This window comes from Leopardus geoffroyi, chromosome E1 (assembly GCF_018350155.1).
Source record: "Leopardus geoffroyi isolate Oge1 chromosome E1, O.geoffroyi_Oge1_pat1.0, whole genome shotgun sequence".
Classification (NCBI taxonomy): domain Eukaryota; kingdom Metazoa; phylum Chordata; class Mammalia; order Carnivora; family Felidae; genus Leopardus; species Leopardus geoffroyi.
In genome coordinates, this window is record NC_059330.1 from 35,735,502 (window position 1) to 35,751,728 (window position 16,227).

A 16,227-nucleotide genomic window follows, 5' to 3' on the forward strand; every position below is an offset into this window, starting at 1 on the left:
TGATCGTCCTGTCCTAGAGCCCCGAGGAACTGCCTCACCGGGTTGGGTCCTCGCAGCACCCCGTGAGGGAGGCTGGTCAAGGGCATGACCTAACGATACACAGAGGTAAACAGAGCAGAGGGTAATAAGGAATAAACGTGAGATAAATACAGATAAGGTCAATATTTGCAGCCTAGGCAAAGTACATTCGCCGCGTGGAAAGGGAGAGGAATCTTATCCCACCAGCGGGGTTGAGTGAAGATGGCTTCTCTGAGTCGGCACAGGAGCTCTTCCTGGAAGAGGGGGTAGCTTTTCCAGACCATGGTGAGGAAGCAGCTGTGGCACGTTCGCAGCAGGGCAGGGTAGTCTTGGAGGAACACGGGGAGATGGAAGTTAGGATTCTTTAAAGTCAGACTTGGTGGGGCGCCTGGGTGGCGCAGTCGGTTAAGCGTCCGACTTCAGCCAGGTCACGATCTCGCGGTCCGTGAGTTCGAGCCCCGCGTCAGGCTCTGGGCTGATGGCTCAGAGCCTGGAGCCTGTTTCCGATTCTGTGTCTCCCTCTCTCTCTGCCCCTCCCCCGTTCATGCTCTGTCTCTCTCTGTCCCAAAAATAAATAAACGTTGAAAAAAAAAAATTAAAAAAAAAAAAATAAAGTCAGACTTGGAGCCCCACTTGCAGGCTACGTCCTGGGAATCCAGAATTGATAACAGACCTGGTGTTTCCATCCACTCAGCTGTACTTTTTTTAATCCCGTACAAAGAGATACGGACTTTGGTAGGCCACCTCAAAGATGTTCTAAGGGAGAGGACGGACGGACAGCCGGGATTAGCATAACGGCCACCGGCCCCCTCACCGCGTCTGCCAGTGTCGCCTCTTTCCGCCGAGGCCTGAGCCCAGGGAAGCGGAGACCTTCCTTTCCTTCAGCTCCACTGGGCTCAGCCTTGCTCTGTTTGCAGCCTCCTCTCCGGGCCACCCAGCCTGCCTTGAAGACAGCAGCCCATCTCCAGTCCTTGCCTTTGCCGCCTCCCCTCGGCCCAATCACAGCTACGTCTTTAAACGGGAGCCCCCGGAAGGCTGCGAGAGAGTACGTGTGTTTGAAGAGGCCACGTGAGTACCTGCTGTGGACAGGGCGGGCAGGGGTGGGCAGGGGCGGGCTGGGGCGGGCTGGGGAAGGCGGGGAGCCCCTGCACCGTCCCACCCGACCGGCTCTTCTTCGGTCTTGGACTCTCTGTCCCGGGGACGTTGTCAACTTCAGATGATTGGTATTGCACTTTTTCCACCATCAAACTTGTTGACATTACCTACTCTGAGCCCTTCAATCTTTGCTTATCGTTATCTCCATGGAAACCTGCTCTCTGCCCACATGCCAGCCACAAGTGCTGCAGGAGGTGGAAAGGAAACAGATCTGAAACCTAAACCCTTTGTTTCTTCTATTTTTTTTCCATCCCCTCGGAAGGCGTGAGCTTGCTAGACAGTAATCGGAGAGAGAGAGAGAGAGAGAGAGAACATACCAGTTCTCTCAGGCAGAGAGGCGAGGTGTCTCGTCCCCACCACAGTGACAGTCCCCCAAACGGCCTCCTAATGGCTTCTGAGTCAAGTCTTCACCCTGTGGCTGCAGTGGTTCGAGTGTCATGAACTCCCAGACGGAAATGTCCAGTCCTTGCAAGGCTGGACTATGGAATTGTCCCGACCCAGGTTGGACAACTCAGAAGCCATTCTGATGTTGATTTTTTTTTTTTTTAATTTAAATTCTAGTTAGTTAACACGCGGTGCAGTATTGGTTTCAGGAGTAGAATTCAGCGATTCATCGCTTACATACAACGCCCAGTGCTCATCACAACACGTGCCCTCCTTAATTCCCATCCCCCTTCTAGCCCACCCCCCACCCCCCACCCCCCTCCCTCAGTTTGTTCTCTATCCTTAAGAGTCTCTTGTGGTCTGTTTCCCTCTCTCCTCTTCACCCCCCTTCCCATTCTGATGTTGATTGACTTCTGGACCACTGCTTTCTCCCATTAGCAGAGAGGGCCAAACCTTTCCATCTGCCCCTTAGCAGGTGCCCTAAGAGCTCATTTCATTCCCCCCTGCCAGTTTCATCGTCAGCGGGGCAGATTCTCAGGAAGATGTAAGTCATGGCGTGTGAGCCAAGATGTAGCTAGGACAGGGTTTGAGACTTGAGAGCTCCGTTCACGTTTCAGATAAGGGAGAGGACAGTCCATGGCAGCGGCAGGGGCCCATCTATAAGCCGGAGTGGGAGTTATGGAGAAAATCACAGCCCCCACCCCCCCCAGGGTTTTTCTCCCAGCATCACTGTTGCTTTGGTACCTCTCCAAGAACCCTGGGTCCCCAGGGGTGGTGTGGAGGAAGAGGGCCACACCTCGCGGCTGAAGCAGGTGCTTCAGCCTGCTGAGTATACTTGAGTAACTCCGAGCTGGGGTTGCTTGTGGAAATAAGGCTGGTGCCTGTCCTGATCCTTCCATGGACTCATGATGCCAGCAGAGGTCTTAAAGTCATGTCCTGCAGCGTCCTGCCCCTGCGTTAACCCTTTCAGAGAGGTGGTGACCCACTGAATGCTTTCCGGGATGCCCTGGGATAGAAATTCCCAGCTCCTTGCGGCCTTTTCATTGTTATCAACTTTCCTATTGGGAAGTCCCTGTGTTTAGCAATTCTTTTGCCACGTTCTCCTTTTCCTAGCTGCTGATCCTGTAAGATGGCCTGGATTTCCCAGGGAAGAGGGGGAATCAAGCCCTTCAGGGTCATGCCCTCATGTCCTTTGAGGGGTGCTCGGTCTCCTGGGTCGCCATCCCTAAGTGTGCGTGCACACACCGATTCTTTTCAACCCTTCTTGGTCGGGGGGATACCTTGCCGCTGTGGACTCCCCAGGGACCGCAGGCCTTCCCATGGGTCTTTGAGAGAGAGAGAGAGAGAGAGAGGGAGAAGGAGAGGGAGAGGGGCAGAGAGAGAGGGGACAGAGGATCCAAAGCAGGCTGTGCACTGACAGCAGAAAGCCCGACGCGGGGCTCGAGCTCACGACCCATAAGATCATGACCTGAGCTGAAGTTGGACGCTCAACCAACTGAGCCACCCGGGCACCCCCACCCTCATCTTCTTTATCATAAGGATTCCTTACTCTAGAACTCCCTGACCTCACTCCTTTTATCCTCCCGTTTCCTCCACATGACCAAAAGGGTGGGGGCGGTTGTTTCCACATTAAAGGTGAGCTAGGCGGGTCAGGACCACATGGTAAGTTAGAGCCCAGACCTCCTATTAAGGTCGGGCTGCCTTCTCCAGACGGTTGTTACCCTTGCCTCTCAGCAAGGGCTTTGAAAAAAATCACACCTTTCAAATGTGTTCAAAAATGAGATTCTTTAGGTCAGTAGATTTCAGTGGGGGACATTCCCCACCCCCCCACCCCCCCCCCCCGCCAGGGGACGTTTGGCAATGTCAGGAAACATTTTTGGTTGTCACAGCCTAAGGGGGGCACAGGTGCTCCTGGCACCTGGTGGGTAGGGCCCAGGGATGCGGGTAAGCATCCTACGAGGCTCAGGACGGCTGCCTGCCACCAAGAATTACCCAGCCCCACATGTCCATAGCGCTGTTGCTGAGAAACCCTGTTTTAGGCTATAAAAAGTCTTAGAAAATCACTTTGCCTGGGCCTCTGCTTTTGGGCAAGTGGCCTGCCCCCAAAACACTGCTTACTGATAAAATCTCAAATTAAAAGATCCCTTGGGGGGGCGCCTGGGTGGCTCAGTCAGTTGAGCGTCCGACTTCAGCTCAGGTCATGATCTCACGGCTCGTGAGTTCGAGCCCCGCGTCAGGCTCTGTGCTGACAGCTTGGAGCCTGCTTTGGATTCTGTGTCTCCCTCTCTCTCTGCCCCTAACCCACTCGCATTCTGTCTCTGTCTCTCTCAAAAATAAATATTAGAAAATTTTTTTTTTAGAAAAGATCCCTTGGTTGCCTCTTCAGAAATCACATCGTGAGGAAGTTCTCCTTCCGGTCTAGCTTTAATCTCTCCTGTTTCTAGATAAAGTAGATTTCCTGTGGTTTAACCCTATTCCTAATAAATGGAGAGCGGAGGGCGTAAAGACTGGCTTAGTAGCCTGTAGTTTTCTCCCGTTTGAACAGAGACCCAGCTCCCCTGATGCCCCCATCCCTTCTCACTGGCTGTTTCTCTCCCTGTGTGTGTGTGTTTCTCTCTCCGTCCTCCAGGTCCCCAGGCCCTGACCTGGCCTTCCTGACTTCCTGTCCTGACAAGAACAAAGTCCATTTCAACCCGACCGGCTCGGCCTTCTGCCCCGTCAGCTTGATGAAGCCCCTCTTCCCCAGCATGGGCTTCATTTTCCGCAACTGCCCCTCGAGCCCGGGGTCCCCCCTTCCCCCTGCCAGCCCCAGGCCACCGCCTCGGAAGGATCCAGAGGCCACCAAAGCCTCCTCGCTGCCATTCGAGCCGTGGCAGCGCACCCCGCCATCAGAAGAGCCTGTGCTTTTCCAGAGTTCCCTGGTGGTCTGAGGGCCCTGACCCCGTCACTTCGCCATGGAGACCAGTGCCTTGGTGGCAGGCCCCTCCCTAGCTCCCCTGAGGTGGGGGATGAAGGAGCCCCTCCCTTCCGGCCTTCGAGCACTTTCATTTATCGTGTCAAAGCCCCGGGTCCTCTTTCTGGCGGACACCGGCCCCTCCGAATGTGAGGGGACCTGCCTTCTCCACTAGCAGCTGGGCAGCTCACAAGTCACACCTGTGTTCTTGCCGCCTCTCTCACTTGGTGGAAAACTCACCCCCGAAGGTCTTGGGTCCCCCACCCCTGGGTGTGAGTCCAAAGGGCTGTATATGGCGCCCTTGACCTTGTCATGGAGCAAGCTGCCCATGATCGGAGGGGACCCCACAGATGTCCTTCCCTCTCCCCGCCCCCCCCCCCCACCGGACACGGAGGAGGAGATGTGAAGATATATACCCCCCTCCCCATGCCTCCCTCTCATTGGAGGAGCCGACCAAAGCAGCCCTCAAGGGCCAGAACACTTGACCAATGCAGCTGCTGGCAGAGATGGGAACCAAGCGTTTTCCCAAGTGGCATTTTCATCTCGCTTTCACCCTAAGATTGTCTTAAGCAGCGGCCCGGCTTGCCCAGCCCCAGGTGGGCAGTGGGGGAGAGGGACAGCTGGCATTCCTCCAGGTGGCAAGTGGTGACCCTCCACCCTCCACCTGCCCCAGGACTGGGTTGGATTAGAAAAATGCCTATTTTTCTTGTATCGATGTAGAAACTCTATTTTCTCCCAAAGACACTATTTTTGCAGCTGTTTGAAGTTTGTATATTTTCCGTACTGCAGAGCTTACGCGAAATCGAAGAATGTTAATGTTCAAGTTTTCTTATCCTGTGTTTAGAAGTTGTTTTTTTGCAGATCTTGGTGTTAATAGACCAAATAAATAAGTATTCCCAGCAGCCTGAGGTTCTGTTAGACATGATTTGGGGGGGGGGAGGGGGGGAGGGAATGGGATAGAGATTGGAGGTATTATATTGATCATTTCCTGCTTATCTTCAAGAGGGGTCTTTACTGAACATGTAAGGATGCGGATGCGGGTGCTACATGGATGTGGGCGTCGTGTGGATGGACAGTGTTCCTGTCCTCAGGTCACTAGGCTTGGATTCTTTACACGGACATCTAAGCAGCGGGTCCGTAGAAAGGCTGTCCAGATGAAGGGTGTGGTGGAGGTGGGGTGAAGGAGTCTGGGGAAGCCGGAAGTCAGTGGGGATGAGTCTGGAAAAGCTCCCTAGAGGGGGCGCCTGGGTGGCGCAGTCGGTTGGGCGTCCGACTTCGGCCAGGTCACGATCTCGCGGTCCGTGAGTTCGAGCCCCGCGTCGGGCTCTGGGCTGATGGCTCGGAGCCTGGAGCCTGTTTCCGATTCTGTGTCTCCCTCTCTCTCTCTGCCCCTCCCCCGTTCATGCTCTGTCTCTCTCTGTCCCCCCAAAAATAAATAAACGTTGAAAAGCTCCCTAGAGAGAGTGGGTTTCAGAGAGGACGCGAGGGGGACCAAGTTTGACGTCGTGGGTGCTCCTTGCACCAGCCAGGGGAACAAGACGAGAGAATGGCAAGCAGGCTGAAACTCTGGGCGCAGTTTTAGGGAAGGGTTTTTAGGCTTTTCTGGAGCATTCTTTCCATCTCCTGAGTACCCACAACACAGAGGGGTTTGCAGCCGCTCAGCTTTATTGTGCTGCACCTGTTAAGAGCTCAGCAGCTTTGAGGGGAAACGGAAACAGCCACCCCAACATTCTGATGGCGCTTTGCGATTTACAAACATTATCACCTGGCATCCGATCCCTACTGGCGGGGCGGAAAGTTGACTACCCCAACAGCAGTTGTAATAACTACAATCGCACCTATCTTGTAAGACCGCAAGACAAGCTCCTAAGGCAGGCTATCCCTGTAGGCATTGGCTCGGTGAGCATCAGAAACCCTGTTAAGTGCTTGACCTAAAATCTTACCGAAATATCGCAACAACACAAAGAGCGAGAGAACTGGATAAATCCCGCTGTACTAATGAGAGAAAGACAGAAAGACTGTATAGCCTCACCCCAAAGACACAAAGTGGGGGAGCTAAGATTGGGAAGCAGATCATTTGAATCCGGTGCCCATGCTTCTGACCACAGCGCTCTCCTGCTTGTTAGTATTTTCCCATTAATTTCAGATGAGGAAACTTGACTCAGAGGTCAAGAGAATTGTTTGAAGTCCCAGCTGGTGAAGAGGCAGGGCGGGGACTGGAACCTAGGTCTCTCACCCCAGCTACTGTTTGGTTGGTGTCCTGGAATCACAGGCTGATTCAGTGGAATAAGCTACAGGGCGAGAGAGCAAATTGTGTGTGTGGGGGGGGGGGGGGGGGGCTCATTAATAGAAAGGAGACAGGGGTTTGAAGACAGACCCTGTCTTCTTTCTCTTACCCCTCCCTCCCCCCCAAGAGATGTTTGGCCTACCCCCAAAGCCTTAGTGAGTCAGGCCCGGAGTGATGGGTGTGGTGCTGCCCTGAGTTTCCTTCCTTTGCCTGAGGCTGTGCCAAAGGAGTGAGCTGTTAGAAGCAGAGAAGGAGGCTCTACCCAGATAGCAGCCCAGAGTCCATTGATTAAGTGGCACTTGGGGGTTGTAGTGGAAAGCCCTGGGGTCTTGCCCTAGCTCTTGATGCAGGCCCAACACTTGGGTGAGGGGGGGGTCCAAAAAGGTCGTCCTTTAATGGGAAAGAATCTGGAGGGTGGCAGGCCCGTTGCTGGGGATGCATAAGACCCTGGAGAAAAGCCACTTCGGTGAGCTTCCATTTCCACCTCCAGGAGGTGAGGAAATCCGATCAGAGTTGAGAAAGTGTCAGGACGAATAATGCCTTAAACTCACACAGCGCACTTCACGGTTTACGAGACGCTTTTCACAAACCTCAGCCCATTTGATCCTCAGAACAGCCAAGAGGCGACAAGGTGGCTAATACTAATTGAAGCCGGGAAAACTGCCGCTTGGCACGGAGACAGCACGCGTTAGGTTAGCCTAACCCTTGGAAGCCTACGGATGTGCTCTGGAAGGAGGACCGCTCTCAAACGCCTGGTCTTCGGGCAGAGGGCGAGGCGCTGACGCGGGGCAGCAGCTAGGGGGCGCTGAGGTTCCACTGAGACTTTCCTGGCGTTAGGACCCAGCGGAAGCCTGACCGCTGACTGGGAAAGAGACGGGGGGATTTGCCCAGCTGGCCGCAACCTCCTTCCCACTCACCTGTCTGTCTTCGCACAGCGCAGCCAATTGCTGACCTCCACATCCTCATACGTCATCACTCCCCGCCCGCCTAGCTCGTAGGCCATCCCGTGGAGCTCCGGGTCGCAGCTGTCCTCGGAGTTGCCTGATCGGAAGAGCTCGAGGGCGAGGAATTAACTTCGGGGCGGCTGGCTCTCTTGGCCACCAGGGTCGCAGCCAAGGTTGCAGGGTAGATCTCCTTTCCTTGGGAGCGGTTTCCGGGTCCCGAGGCGTTTCCCCCTCGGAGGCCCTGAACTGGCAGCTCTGGCGGTGGCTGCTGGGGCCTGCTGAGCAGCGGTCGCATGCAGCTCCTATGAGGCCCCTGCCGCCGGTCGGCGATGTCCGGCTGGAGCTGTCCCCGTCGCCGCCGCTGCCGCTGCCGGCTGTGAGCGGGTCTCCGGTCGGGTCGTCCGGGCGTCTCATGGCCGCTAGCAGCTCCCTGGTGCCCGACCGGCTGCGCCTGCCGCTCTGCTTCCTCGGCGTTTTTGTCTGCTATTTCTACTATGGGATCCTGCAGGAGAAGATGTGAGCAGATCCCCGGGGCTGGAGCGCACGCTTGACCCCCTGTCTCGCCCCTGTGGCCGCGTTCGCGGGCCTCCCGCCCCTGATCGGGGTGTCCCCTCGTGCCCTCCCTCCTGCCCTCCCAGCACCCCGACCCCTTGGCGGCCGCCGCTGTGCCTGCTTAGGTTTCCAAAACGCGAAAGTTGGTCTCCGAATTCTCGGGACCTGGTTAGTTTTCTTCCCTTGTTTTCCCTCCTTTTGGATCTGAAAGGCCTGCGTTTTACAGGCTGAGAATTCTCCCCCCACACAGGTTTGCGTGCCTGTGCCGCCGGCTCCTCTTTGGTCCTTCCAGATGTTTGCAGACCGCGGGTTCTTTTGCCCTGGGCTCTGCTGCTGTAGCCCGTACCCCTTCATCTGCTGCGTGGGGTACCTCGTTTCACCGTCTGATGTGCCACGTTTCCTCTAGCTCCATCCCCTAGTCTACGGGATTAGCAGGCCGGGATGTCTGGTTTCTAGATCCAATAAAATCAGCCCCTCTTGCGAATGAGGCCAGTGATCCTTACCAAACTGCCCCTTCGTTCAGAGAAGCAAGATCGTTTTAAAGCTTTCCGTGGTTCCGGACATACTAGGTGACCCTGAGGGAAACACACTAATTCCTCTCCTTCCCCCCCCCCCCCAACCCTTTTCGTTCTTAGAACAAGAGGAAAGTATGGGGAGGGAGCCAAACCGGAGACATTCACTTTTGCCTTAACTCTCGTCTTCATCCAATGTGTGATCAATGCTGTGTTTGCCAAGATCTGTGAGTACCTGTATAGTAATGCGTTGCGTGCTCTCTCCCTACCCACCCGGCTCTCAAGACCTCCACCCTCTTTAGCACTTTCGCAGCCTCTCCGTTCAGTGTACAAAACGAAAGGCTTTGGAACGGGGTACAACCCTGTTTCCTCAAATCAGACCAACTTCTGAGTCAGAAATGTGCAGAGAATGGGTCTTCTGTGTTCCAGATCCCCACGGAGAATCCTTACTTTTTTTCTTTTCTTTTTCCCTTTGATTTTCCTTTATGCGTCAGCTTCAAACATGTTTTGAGCTTCTCTCTTTGTTCCCTGGGGGCTGCATCAGGGCTCACTAGTCCCTTGAACTGAATGAGCCCCCATCCCTGCTCTGCATGCGGTCTTGTGTTAGGCGTAGGTGAGACTGGGGAGCGTAATCTTCAGAGATTTCCCGGTCTAAGAGGACAGAAATACCTTGTGGTGCTCGTCTTATTTGACAAGTTCCTTTCATGTGGCTTCCAACTTTTGCTCAGTAGTCCATCCTGGGCCCACCAGGTTTCTCTTAACATGTTTTTTTGTCTTCTCCCAGTGATCCAGTTTTTTGACACTGCGAGGGTGGATCGCACTCGGAGCTGGCTCTATGCTGCCTGCTCTGTCTCCTATCTGGGTGCCATGGTCTCCAGCAACTCAGCACTACAGTTTGTCAACTATCCGACTCAGGTGAAACCTCAGGGTGGGAGGAGGGTCGGCTCAGCAGTAGTTGGAAAAGAACGAAGGTTCCTTCGCTTGAATAAAAGGAGAATGGGTTGGAGAAATTCAGAGGGCAAAGAACTAGAGAGCTGAGGTTTAGCGGTGGTGGGTTGGCCATGACAGGCTGCGGTTTCTGCTGTAGGCCCCACAGTTACTCATCCTGACATAGCACGGGGCCTGGCACGTCACCGATGGCTCAGATATTATTTGCTGAATTTAATTTCAGGTCCTTGGTAAATCCTGCAAACCAATCCCAGGTAAGCAGAAGAAGATGGTCCCCATCTACCGTCCTCCCTCTTCCTGTCGGAAGCCCTCTACTCCTCTGCTAGAGCTGTGTATTCCTTTGGATTCGTCATCCCATCTCAGCTATCTTGAGAGCCGCCCCTCCGTCCCTTCCTGCTGCCATCCTGTCATCCGTATCACTTCCTGTGGTGTTGGGGGTGCCTGAGCTAGAGGCTGACCTAGTCTGCTTCTCGTGCCGGTCATTTTGGCGTCCCGTGTGTTTACGTGGTCATTAGACACTCTAAATCCTATTTTGGGGACGCCTGGGTGGCTCAGTCAGTTAAACGTCTGACTTTAGCTCAGGTCATGATCTCGCGGTCCGTGAGTTCGAGCCCCACGTCGGGCTCTGTGCTGACAGCTCAGAGCCTGGAGCCTGTTTCCGATTCTGTGTCTCCCTCTCTCTTTGCCCCTCCCCCATTCATGCTCTGTCTCTCTCTGTCTCAAAATTAAAAAAAAATAAAAAAACGTTAAAAAAAATTTAAATCCTATTTTGTTGTGGGGTTTTTTTGTTTATTTTTTTTGAGAGAGAGAAAGCATGAGCGGGGGGGGAGGGGCAGAGGGGGAGAGAGAGGGAGAGAATCTTAAGCAGGCTTCATGCTCAGGGTGGAGCCCGACTCAGGGCTCGATCCCACAACCCTGGTCATGACCCAAGCCAAAAGCAAGAGTTGGATGCTCAACCGACTGAGCCACCCACGCGCCCCCTCTCAATCCCATTTTGATCGTCAATTTCTTTCTCTAAATCTCTCTTTTCCCTTATCCCCACCCTTGCCTTGTTCCTTCTTGGACCTTTCACCTTTGTTCTCTCCCTTTTCCCTGCCTTACACCCTTTGTTCACCCTGTTGCCCAATCATCTCTATCCGGGAGCCAGCCTTGCACACCTTCCTCTTACCGTCTATAGGCCTTCCTTCTCAGACATTGTTTTCTCCCATGAGTCTTTTCTTGGCCCTCCAGAGAAGAGTGGCGGGCTCATCAGTGCCTGTGGGTACCGGAATTTTCCACTGTTTCTTCCCTGTAGTCATGCTCCTTGGAGTTACCCTCTTGAAGAAGAAGTACCCAATGGCCAAGTACCTGTGTGTGTTGCTAATTGTGGCTGGAGTGGCCCTTTTCATGTACAAACCCAAGAAAGTAGTTGGGATAGAAGACCACACAGTTGGCTACGGAGAGCTGCTTCTGGTACGTGATCCTCGTGGGAAAGGCAGCCTTTTCCAGTAATCACAGCCAGGGAGCATCCCCACCTGGGGTTATATGTCTTGAGAGAGATCGTGGTGCTCCATATGCCCCCCACTTCTGGTCTTTGCCTCTTGCTGTGTGGCCCCTGGCTCTGCGAAGGCCATAGCGGGAGGCCTGAAATATTTAACTACAGCTCAGCCCTCCCGGGGAGGGGACGACTCTGAGGCCTGCATTTAAACACTGGTGTGGGGCCAGAGCAAACAGGGAAGGAATAGTGTGTCTCTCACTGTAGCTTTTCTGAGAAACCCGGAAGCCAGAGTTTAAAAGAAAAGTACAGTAACTGTTGCTTGCTGTGTATTAGGCATTGCCCCCAGTGGCTTACCTATTCGTTGGTTACTTTTTACAACGATGACCTTACAACGTACGTGGTATTCTCTTCGTTTTCCGTACGAAGGAAGTGAGACACAGAGAGGTTAAGTCACTTGCCGTGGTCACACAGCTATTAAGTGGCCAGAGTTCGTGGCTAACTTTGCCCGGGGTTCCAATCTGGGCGGCGTGACTGCAGAAGCCAGTCCAGAGCACTGCTCCAAGCCGGGAGGCCAACACACCAGGACTAGATTCCCTGTCCTTGCTATAACAGAATACACGCGTCATCACAACGCGTTCCTCTGGCCCCTGCACACGAAGCTTCATGGTGTTGTGTTGGGAAGTGGGAGGCGTCCCATCCTACTCTGATTACATTATGACTGTTGGGGCTCAGATAGGCTGTCGTTCTAGTGCCGGGGGGGGGGCGGGGGTGGGGAGTGAGCTAGCGTGATCTCTCCTGACCGCCCACCCGTGACCGCTCGGCAGCATTTTGTTCTGAGGGACTCTGTCCTAAGGCAGCGGCTTTGTGAGGAGGTCTCAGAAAACTGAGAGTACCGTGTCCTGGGACGGGGGGTGGCGGTGTGGCCTGGTGGCCTCACTGCCAGCTGCACCCTCCCTCTCTTTTCCAGTTACTGTCTCTGACCCTGGACGGACTGACAGGCGTTTCCCAGGACCACATGCGGGCTCGCTACCAAACGGGCTCCAACCACATGATGCTGAACATCAACCTTTGGTCGACATTGCTGCTGGGAGCTGGTGAGGAGCAGTTTTGCTGTTCTTTCCGTTGTGTCGCCAGAGGCCCGACCGCCCTCCGCCGGTTGACCCCCAGCGCAGAGGCCGGTTGCTAACTTTGCCCAGGCCAAGGGCCTTTCTTGGCTCGGAGGGGCCCTCCTGTCCAGCCTCCTGAGAAACCTTCCTGGAGAAAGCTTCCCAGCAGGCTGTGCTTGCTACTCATTGCACAGTCAAGGCTGGGTCACGGGGGTGCCTTGGGGACCCAGGGAGAGAGAGGAGGTAGTATTTGGCGTGTACCGAGTATAGTTCGAATGTGGACGCATTTGCTTTTAAATCAGCGCTTCCTAACCTGATTTTCAAATCCGGACACACGCGGGAAGTATTGTTTGTACAGCCCGGTGGGCTTCACGGAGGAGGCTGCCGAGGGCTGGAGGTGACCAGCGCTCGGGGCCCCGCTGAGCTGGCGATGCGTGGGGCAGTATCTCCCCAGCCCGTGAGGATCCCTGATTCCAGTGGCTTTGGCAGAAGCGACGAATCGATTCCCAGGCCTCTCTCGGAAGAGTCTTTAGTTAGTTTCCCTAATCGGAAGACTAGGAGGCTGCCTGGCGGGACAGTACAGACTCCTTCCACGCATTCTCCTGTGGGGTACTCCAGTGGGTTGTGCACAGGCACACGCACCGTTACAGGCACGGGACGTGCGCCACTCACCCCCAGACGTCTTTCCCTAGGCATCCTGTTCACTGGCGAGCTCTGGGAGTTCTTGAGCTTTGCCGAAAGATACCCTACCATCATCTACAACATCCTGCTCTTTGGTCTGACCAGCGCCCTGGGGCAGGTGAGCGCATCATGACGGGGTGGCGTGGCTTCCCTGAGAGAGACTGACCCGGCTGGGGGGCAGAGGGTGGGCCGAGCGAGCCCCGATGGCCCCTCGCAGACCTTAGGCCTGGTGGCGGATCCCCGAGAGCCAGGCCGACCCCCACGCTCTCCGTCTCTCTAGAGTTTCATCTTCATGACGGTGGTGTATTTTGGCCCCCTGACCTGCTCCATCATCACGACAACTCGCAAGTTCTTCACCATTTTGGCCTCTGTGATCCTCTTTGCCAACCCCATCAGCCCCCTGCAGTGGGTGGGCACCGTGCTCGTGTTCTTGGGTAAGTTGCCGGCAGAGCTGGCCTCTCTGGGCACACAGAGAGTGACAGCGCTTGGGATACTTTCTTCCCCCTGAAACGTATACTCATGAAATTTATGTCGTTATTTTAGAGAAGACGTTTTTAAAAGAGGAAAGGAAGCATCGCGCCTAATCCACCCTTCCTAACGTACGTTTCATTTTAGTGATGTTCCTCCGGCGACTTAAGTTTCCCCACGCACCTAACAGGATAAAATCATTATACTTACTCCCTACTGATTGGTGCTGCCGTGGATGCACTGAGAGAACTAGCTAAGAGGTCTTGACGTGTTTTTCTTTTCGTTGTACCGTATGTTATTCTATATATGTAATTACCTGTATCTTGGTGATTTTTTTTTTTTCCTCCGAGGGAGTCCACTAAAACCGGTGTTTGCACGTTAGTTTTTGTTTTTTTTGTTTTTTTGTTTTTTTGTTTTTTTTTTAATTTTTTTTTTTTCAACGTTTATTTATTTTTGGGACAGAGAGAGACAGAACATGAACGGGGGAGGGGCAGAGAGAGAGGGAGACACAGAATCGGAAACAGGCTCCAGGCTCTGAGCCATCAGCCCAGAGCCCGACGCGGGGCTCGAACTCACGGACCGCGAGATCGTGACCTGGCTGAAGTCGGACGCCCAACCGACTGCGCCACCCAGGCGCCCCTGCACGTTAGTTTTATTTAAAGCTCCCAGTGTTGGGGAGACTAAGGCTGACCGTCCCCTCCCCTCCCCCTACTCTCAAAATCATTGGTAGGTTGCGTTTCTCCTCATAAAGCTAAGCCCATCTTTTCCCTTTCCTTAGGTCTCGGTCTCGATGCCAAGTTTGGGAAAGGAGCCAAGAAGACGTCCCACTAGGAACAGAGAGACTACCTTCACTTCAAGCATATTTAAGTTATTATCTCAAATACGGACATCTCTTGGGCAAATGGACACAATAGGGAAAAAAGACTGGGACTGGGTTCCAGTCTGTTTGGGGTTTTTTGGTTTTGTCTTGTTTTTTTTTGTTTTTTTTTTAAGAAAAGGAAGCAAAAATCACATATTCTGAAAGAAGCCCTTGGATTTTAACAGGACAGAGTTGGCAGTTTCTGTTCTGGCTGACCGGGAGCACAGCCCAGGGCAGAGACGAGAGCTGACGCTCTTTGCCCAGGCTTTCTGTAGGTGCCCTGGTTGGGTGGCTAATCCCCCCAAGCGCCCAAGCCTTGCCGGGAGGAACTTTAATAGGTTTGCGGTTGTGATTGTGGTCTCTGCTGCCACAGGTGACGGTCCAAACACGCCAGGACGGGGGGCTGGCTGTTAGAGCCAGAGATTATGAAAATCACTTCCTCTGTTCAAGCTCTGCTGGGCAAATCTTTCTTTAAGAACTCCAGATCTCCTCTTTCCTCAAGAAACCTCTCTTGAAGTCGGGGGGGAGGGAAATGAGTCCAGAGCCACAGCGGCTGCCTTGTTTTCACGTTTCCCCGCGGCCTCCCCTTCGGCCAGAGCTCGTGCGAGCCCCGAGTGGAGACCCAGCGTATGTATCATGAACAGCTTGGGAAGGTCGCTTCCCTCCCTCCGTCTCTGCGTCTGTTCTCGGTCCACCTGGTCCCGTCCTGGGGAGGCCGGATTAATCCTATTCCCCTGTCCCCGTCAGCTGCTAAAGCATTGCGGTCCTCCTGCCGCCGAGGCTGTGCCAAGGTGTCCCCATGCCAGCTCCTGCCTGTTGAAAGGGATGCTGGCGGAAGGCATGGTGGCTGGGGCCTGGCACAGAGCCTCTGTCAAGTTTCCTGGGTGGCAGTGGCGGGGGGGGGGGGGGAGAAGGCGGAGCGTGGAGCAGAGCCACCTGCCCACTGCTGCCTTCAGAGTTGGAAACCGCAATCCTCCACGGGCCGAACTTTACACATGAAAGTGCATTTCCACCAGCTGCAACTTTCACGCCATCTGTTCGGCAGCCCCAACCCCTTGGCTCTCCAGATGGGAGCCCAGCCGCCTTCCTGAGCGGCTGCCTCGCCACCCCTACCCAGCCTTTCAAGCCAGCCTCGCTTGCACTCCTGTCGCTCTCTAGGGGCCCTGGTGTCGCTGCAGTTCTGCCCCCAAAGGCCCCCTCTCATTCTGAACTCCTCCTCGAGAGAAGAGGTTTTAAGTACATCTGACTGAACTTCCTTCCTTCTCCACCCCTTCTCCCTCCCTCTCTCTCTCTCTCTCTCTCTCTTTTTTTTTGTCCCCCATCCCAAAGTTTGCATCAGTTAGCTCCTTGGACTGATGGTTCTTTCAGACTGTCTTCTGTGGATTGGATAGGTGGCTAGAGCATGTATGTGACCAGGGCCGGGAACCTGCAGGCGATCCACATGTGGGCCTGTTGTTCCAACCCTCGGACCAATCCCCTCCGCCTCCAGCCGCTGCCCTTCCCAGAGATGCCTGATACTAGGCACCAAGAGCAAGACAGAATCTTCAGCGGGCAGCGTGGCTCTCACCTGCCACCAGGGCAAGTATGTCCTACGTGCTGTGCGCCAAGAGCATGGTGCTGGCCTATCTGTTCAGTCCCGTCTGTCCAGCTAGCCCATCCCTACTGTGCCACCTACTGTGAACTTGCTGGGAGTTGGAAGCTGAGGAGGACCAGTACTTACCCTCTGGGGGGGTTCACAGCCTACTAGGGAGACAGGTAAACAAATCACTGCATCTCAGACGCGCAGAGCTAACAACGGAGTGTCTGGGCAAGGTGAGGCTTGAGCCCGAGTGTGGGAAGATGAAAGGAGGGGGGAACGGAGCCAAGCAGGAACTGGGGTTTTA

The 16,227-nt window shown here is 54.4% G+C and overlaps 2 protein-coding genes and 1 long non-coding RNA gene across 4 annotated transcripts in view; 2 read left to right on the top strand and 1 right to left on the bottom strand.

The window, feature by feature from the left end:
* Positions 1-5,412, top strand: part of FAM117A (family with sequence similarity 117 member A) — a 44,663-nt gene extending 39,251 nt beyond the window's left edge. The window contains exons 7-8 of the mRNA XM_045488466.1: positions 936-1,086; positions 4,187-5,412. Of these exons, the coding sequence (XP_045344422.1) occupies positions 936-1,086; positions 4,187-4,487 (452 nt within the window). The 3' untranslated portion in view covers positions 4,488-5,412. The remainder of the gene's footprint in view (positions 1-935; positions 1,087-4,186) is intronic.
* On the bottom strand, positions 148-7,828 carry LOC123603496. Its single transcript, XR_006714912.1, has 2 exons — positions 7,715-7,828; positions 148-346 (listed from the first exon to the last, which is right to left on the bottom strand). It is a non-coding gene; the product is annotated as an uncharacterized LOC123603496 (long non-coding RNA).
* Positions 7,798-15,000, top strand: SLC35B1 (solute carrier family 35 member B1). Of its 2 annotated transcripts, none has more exons than XM_045488467.1 (9): positions 7,798-8,257; positions 8,929-9,032; positions 9,590-9,720; positions 9,977-10,007; positions 11,048-11,205; positions 12,198-12,324; positions 13,029-13,135; positions 13,298-13,451; positions 14,264-15,000. In XM_045488467.1, exons 1-9 carry the CDS (start codon positions 8,046-8,048, stop codon positions 14,314-14,316), a joined length of 1,077 nt encoding a protein of 358 aa, XP_045344423.1. In that variant the 5' UTR covers positions 7,798-8,045; the 3' UTR covers positions 14,317-15,000. The 2 variants fall into 2 exon arrangements, with proteins under 2 accessions (XP_045344423.1, XP_045344424.1); XM_045488468.1 differs by lacking the exon at positions 7,798-8,257 and adding an exon at positions 8,715-8,820.
* Positions 15,001-16,227: the final 1,227 nt, after the last annotated feature.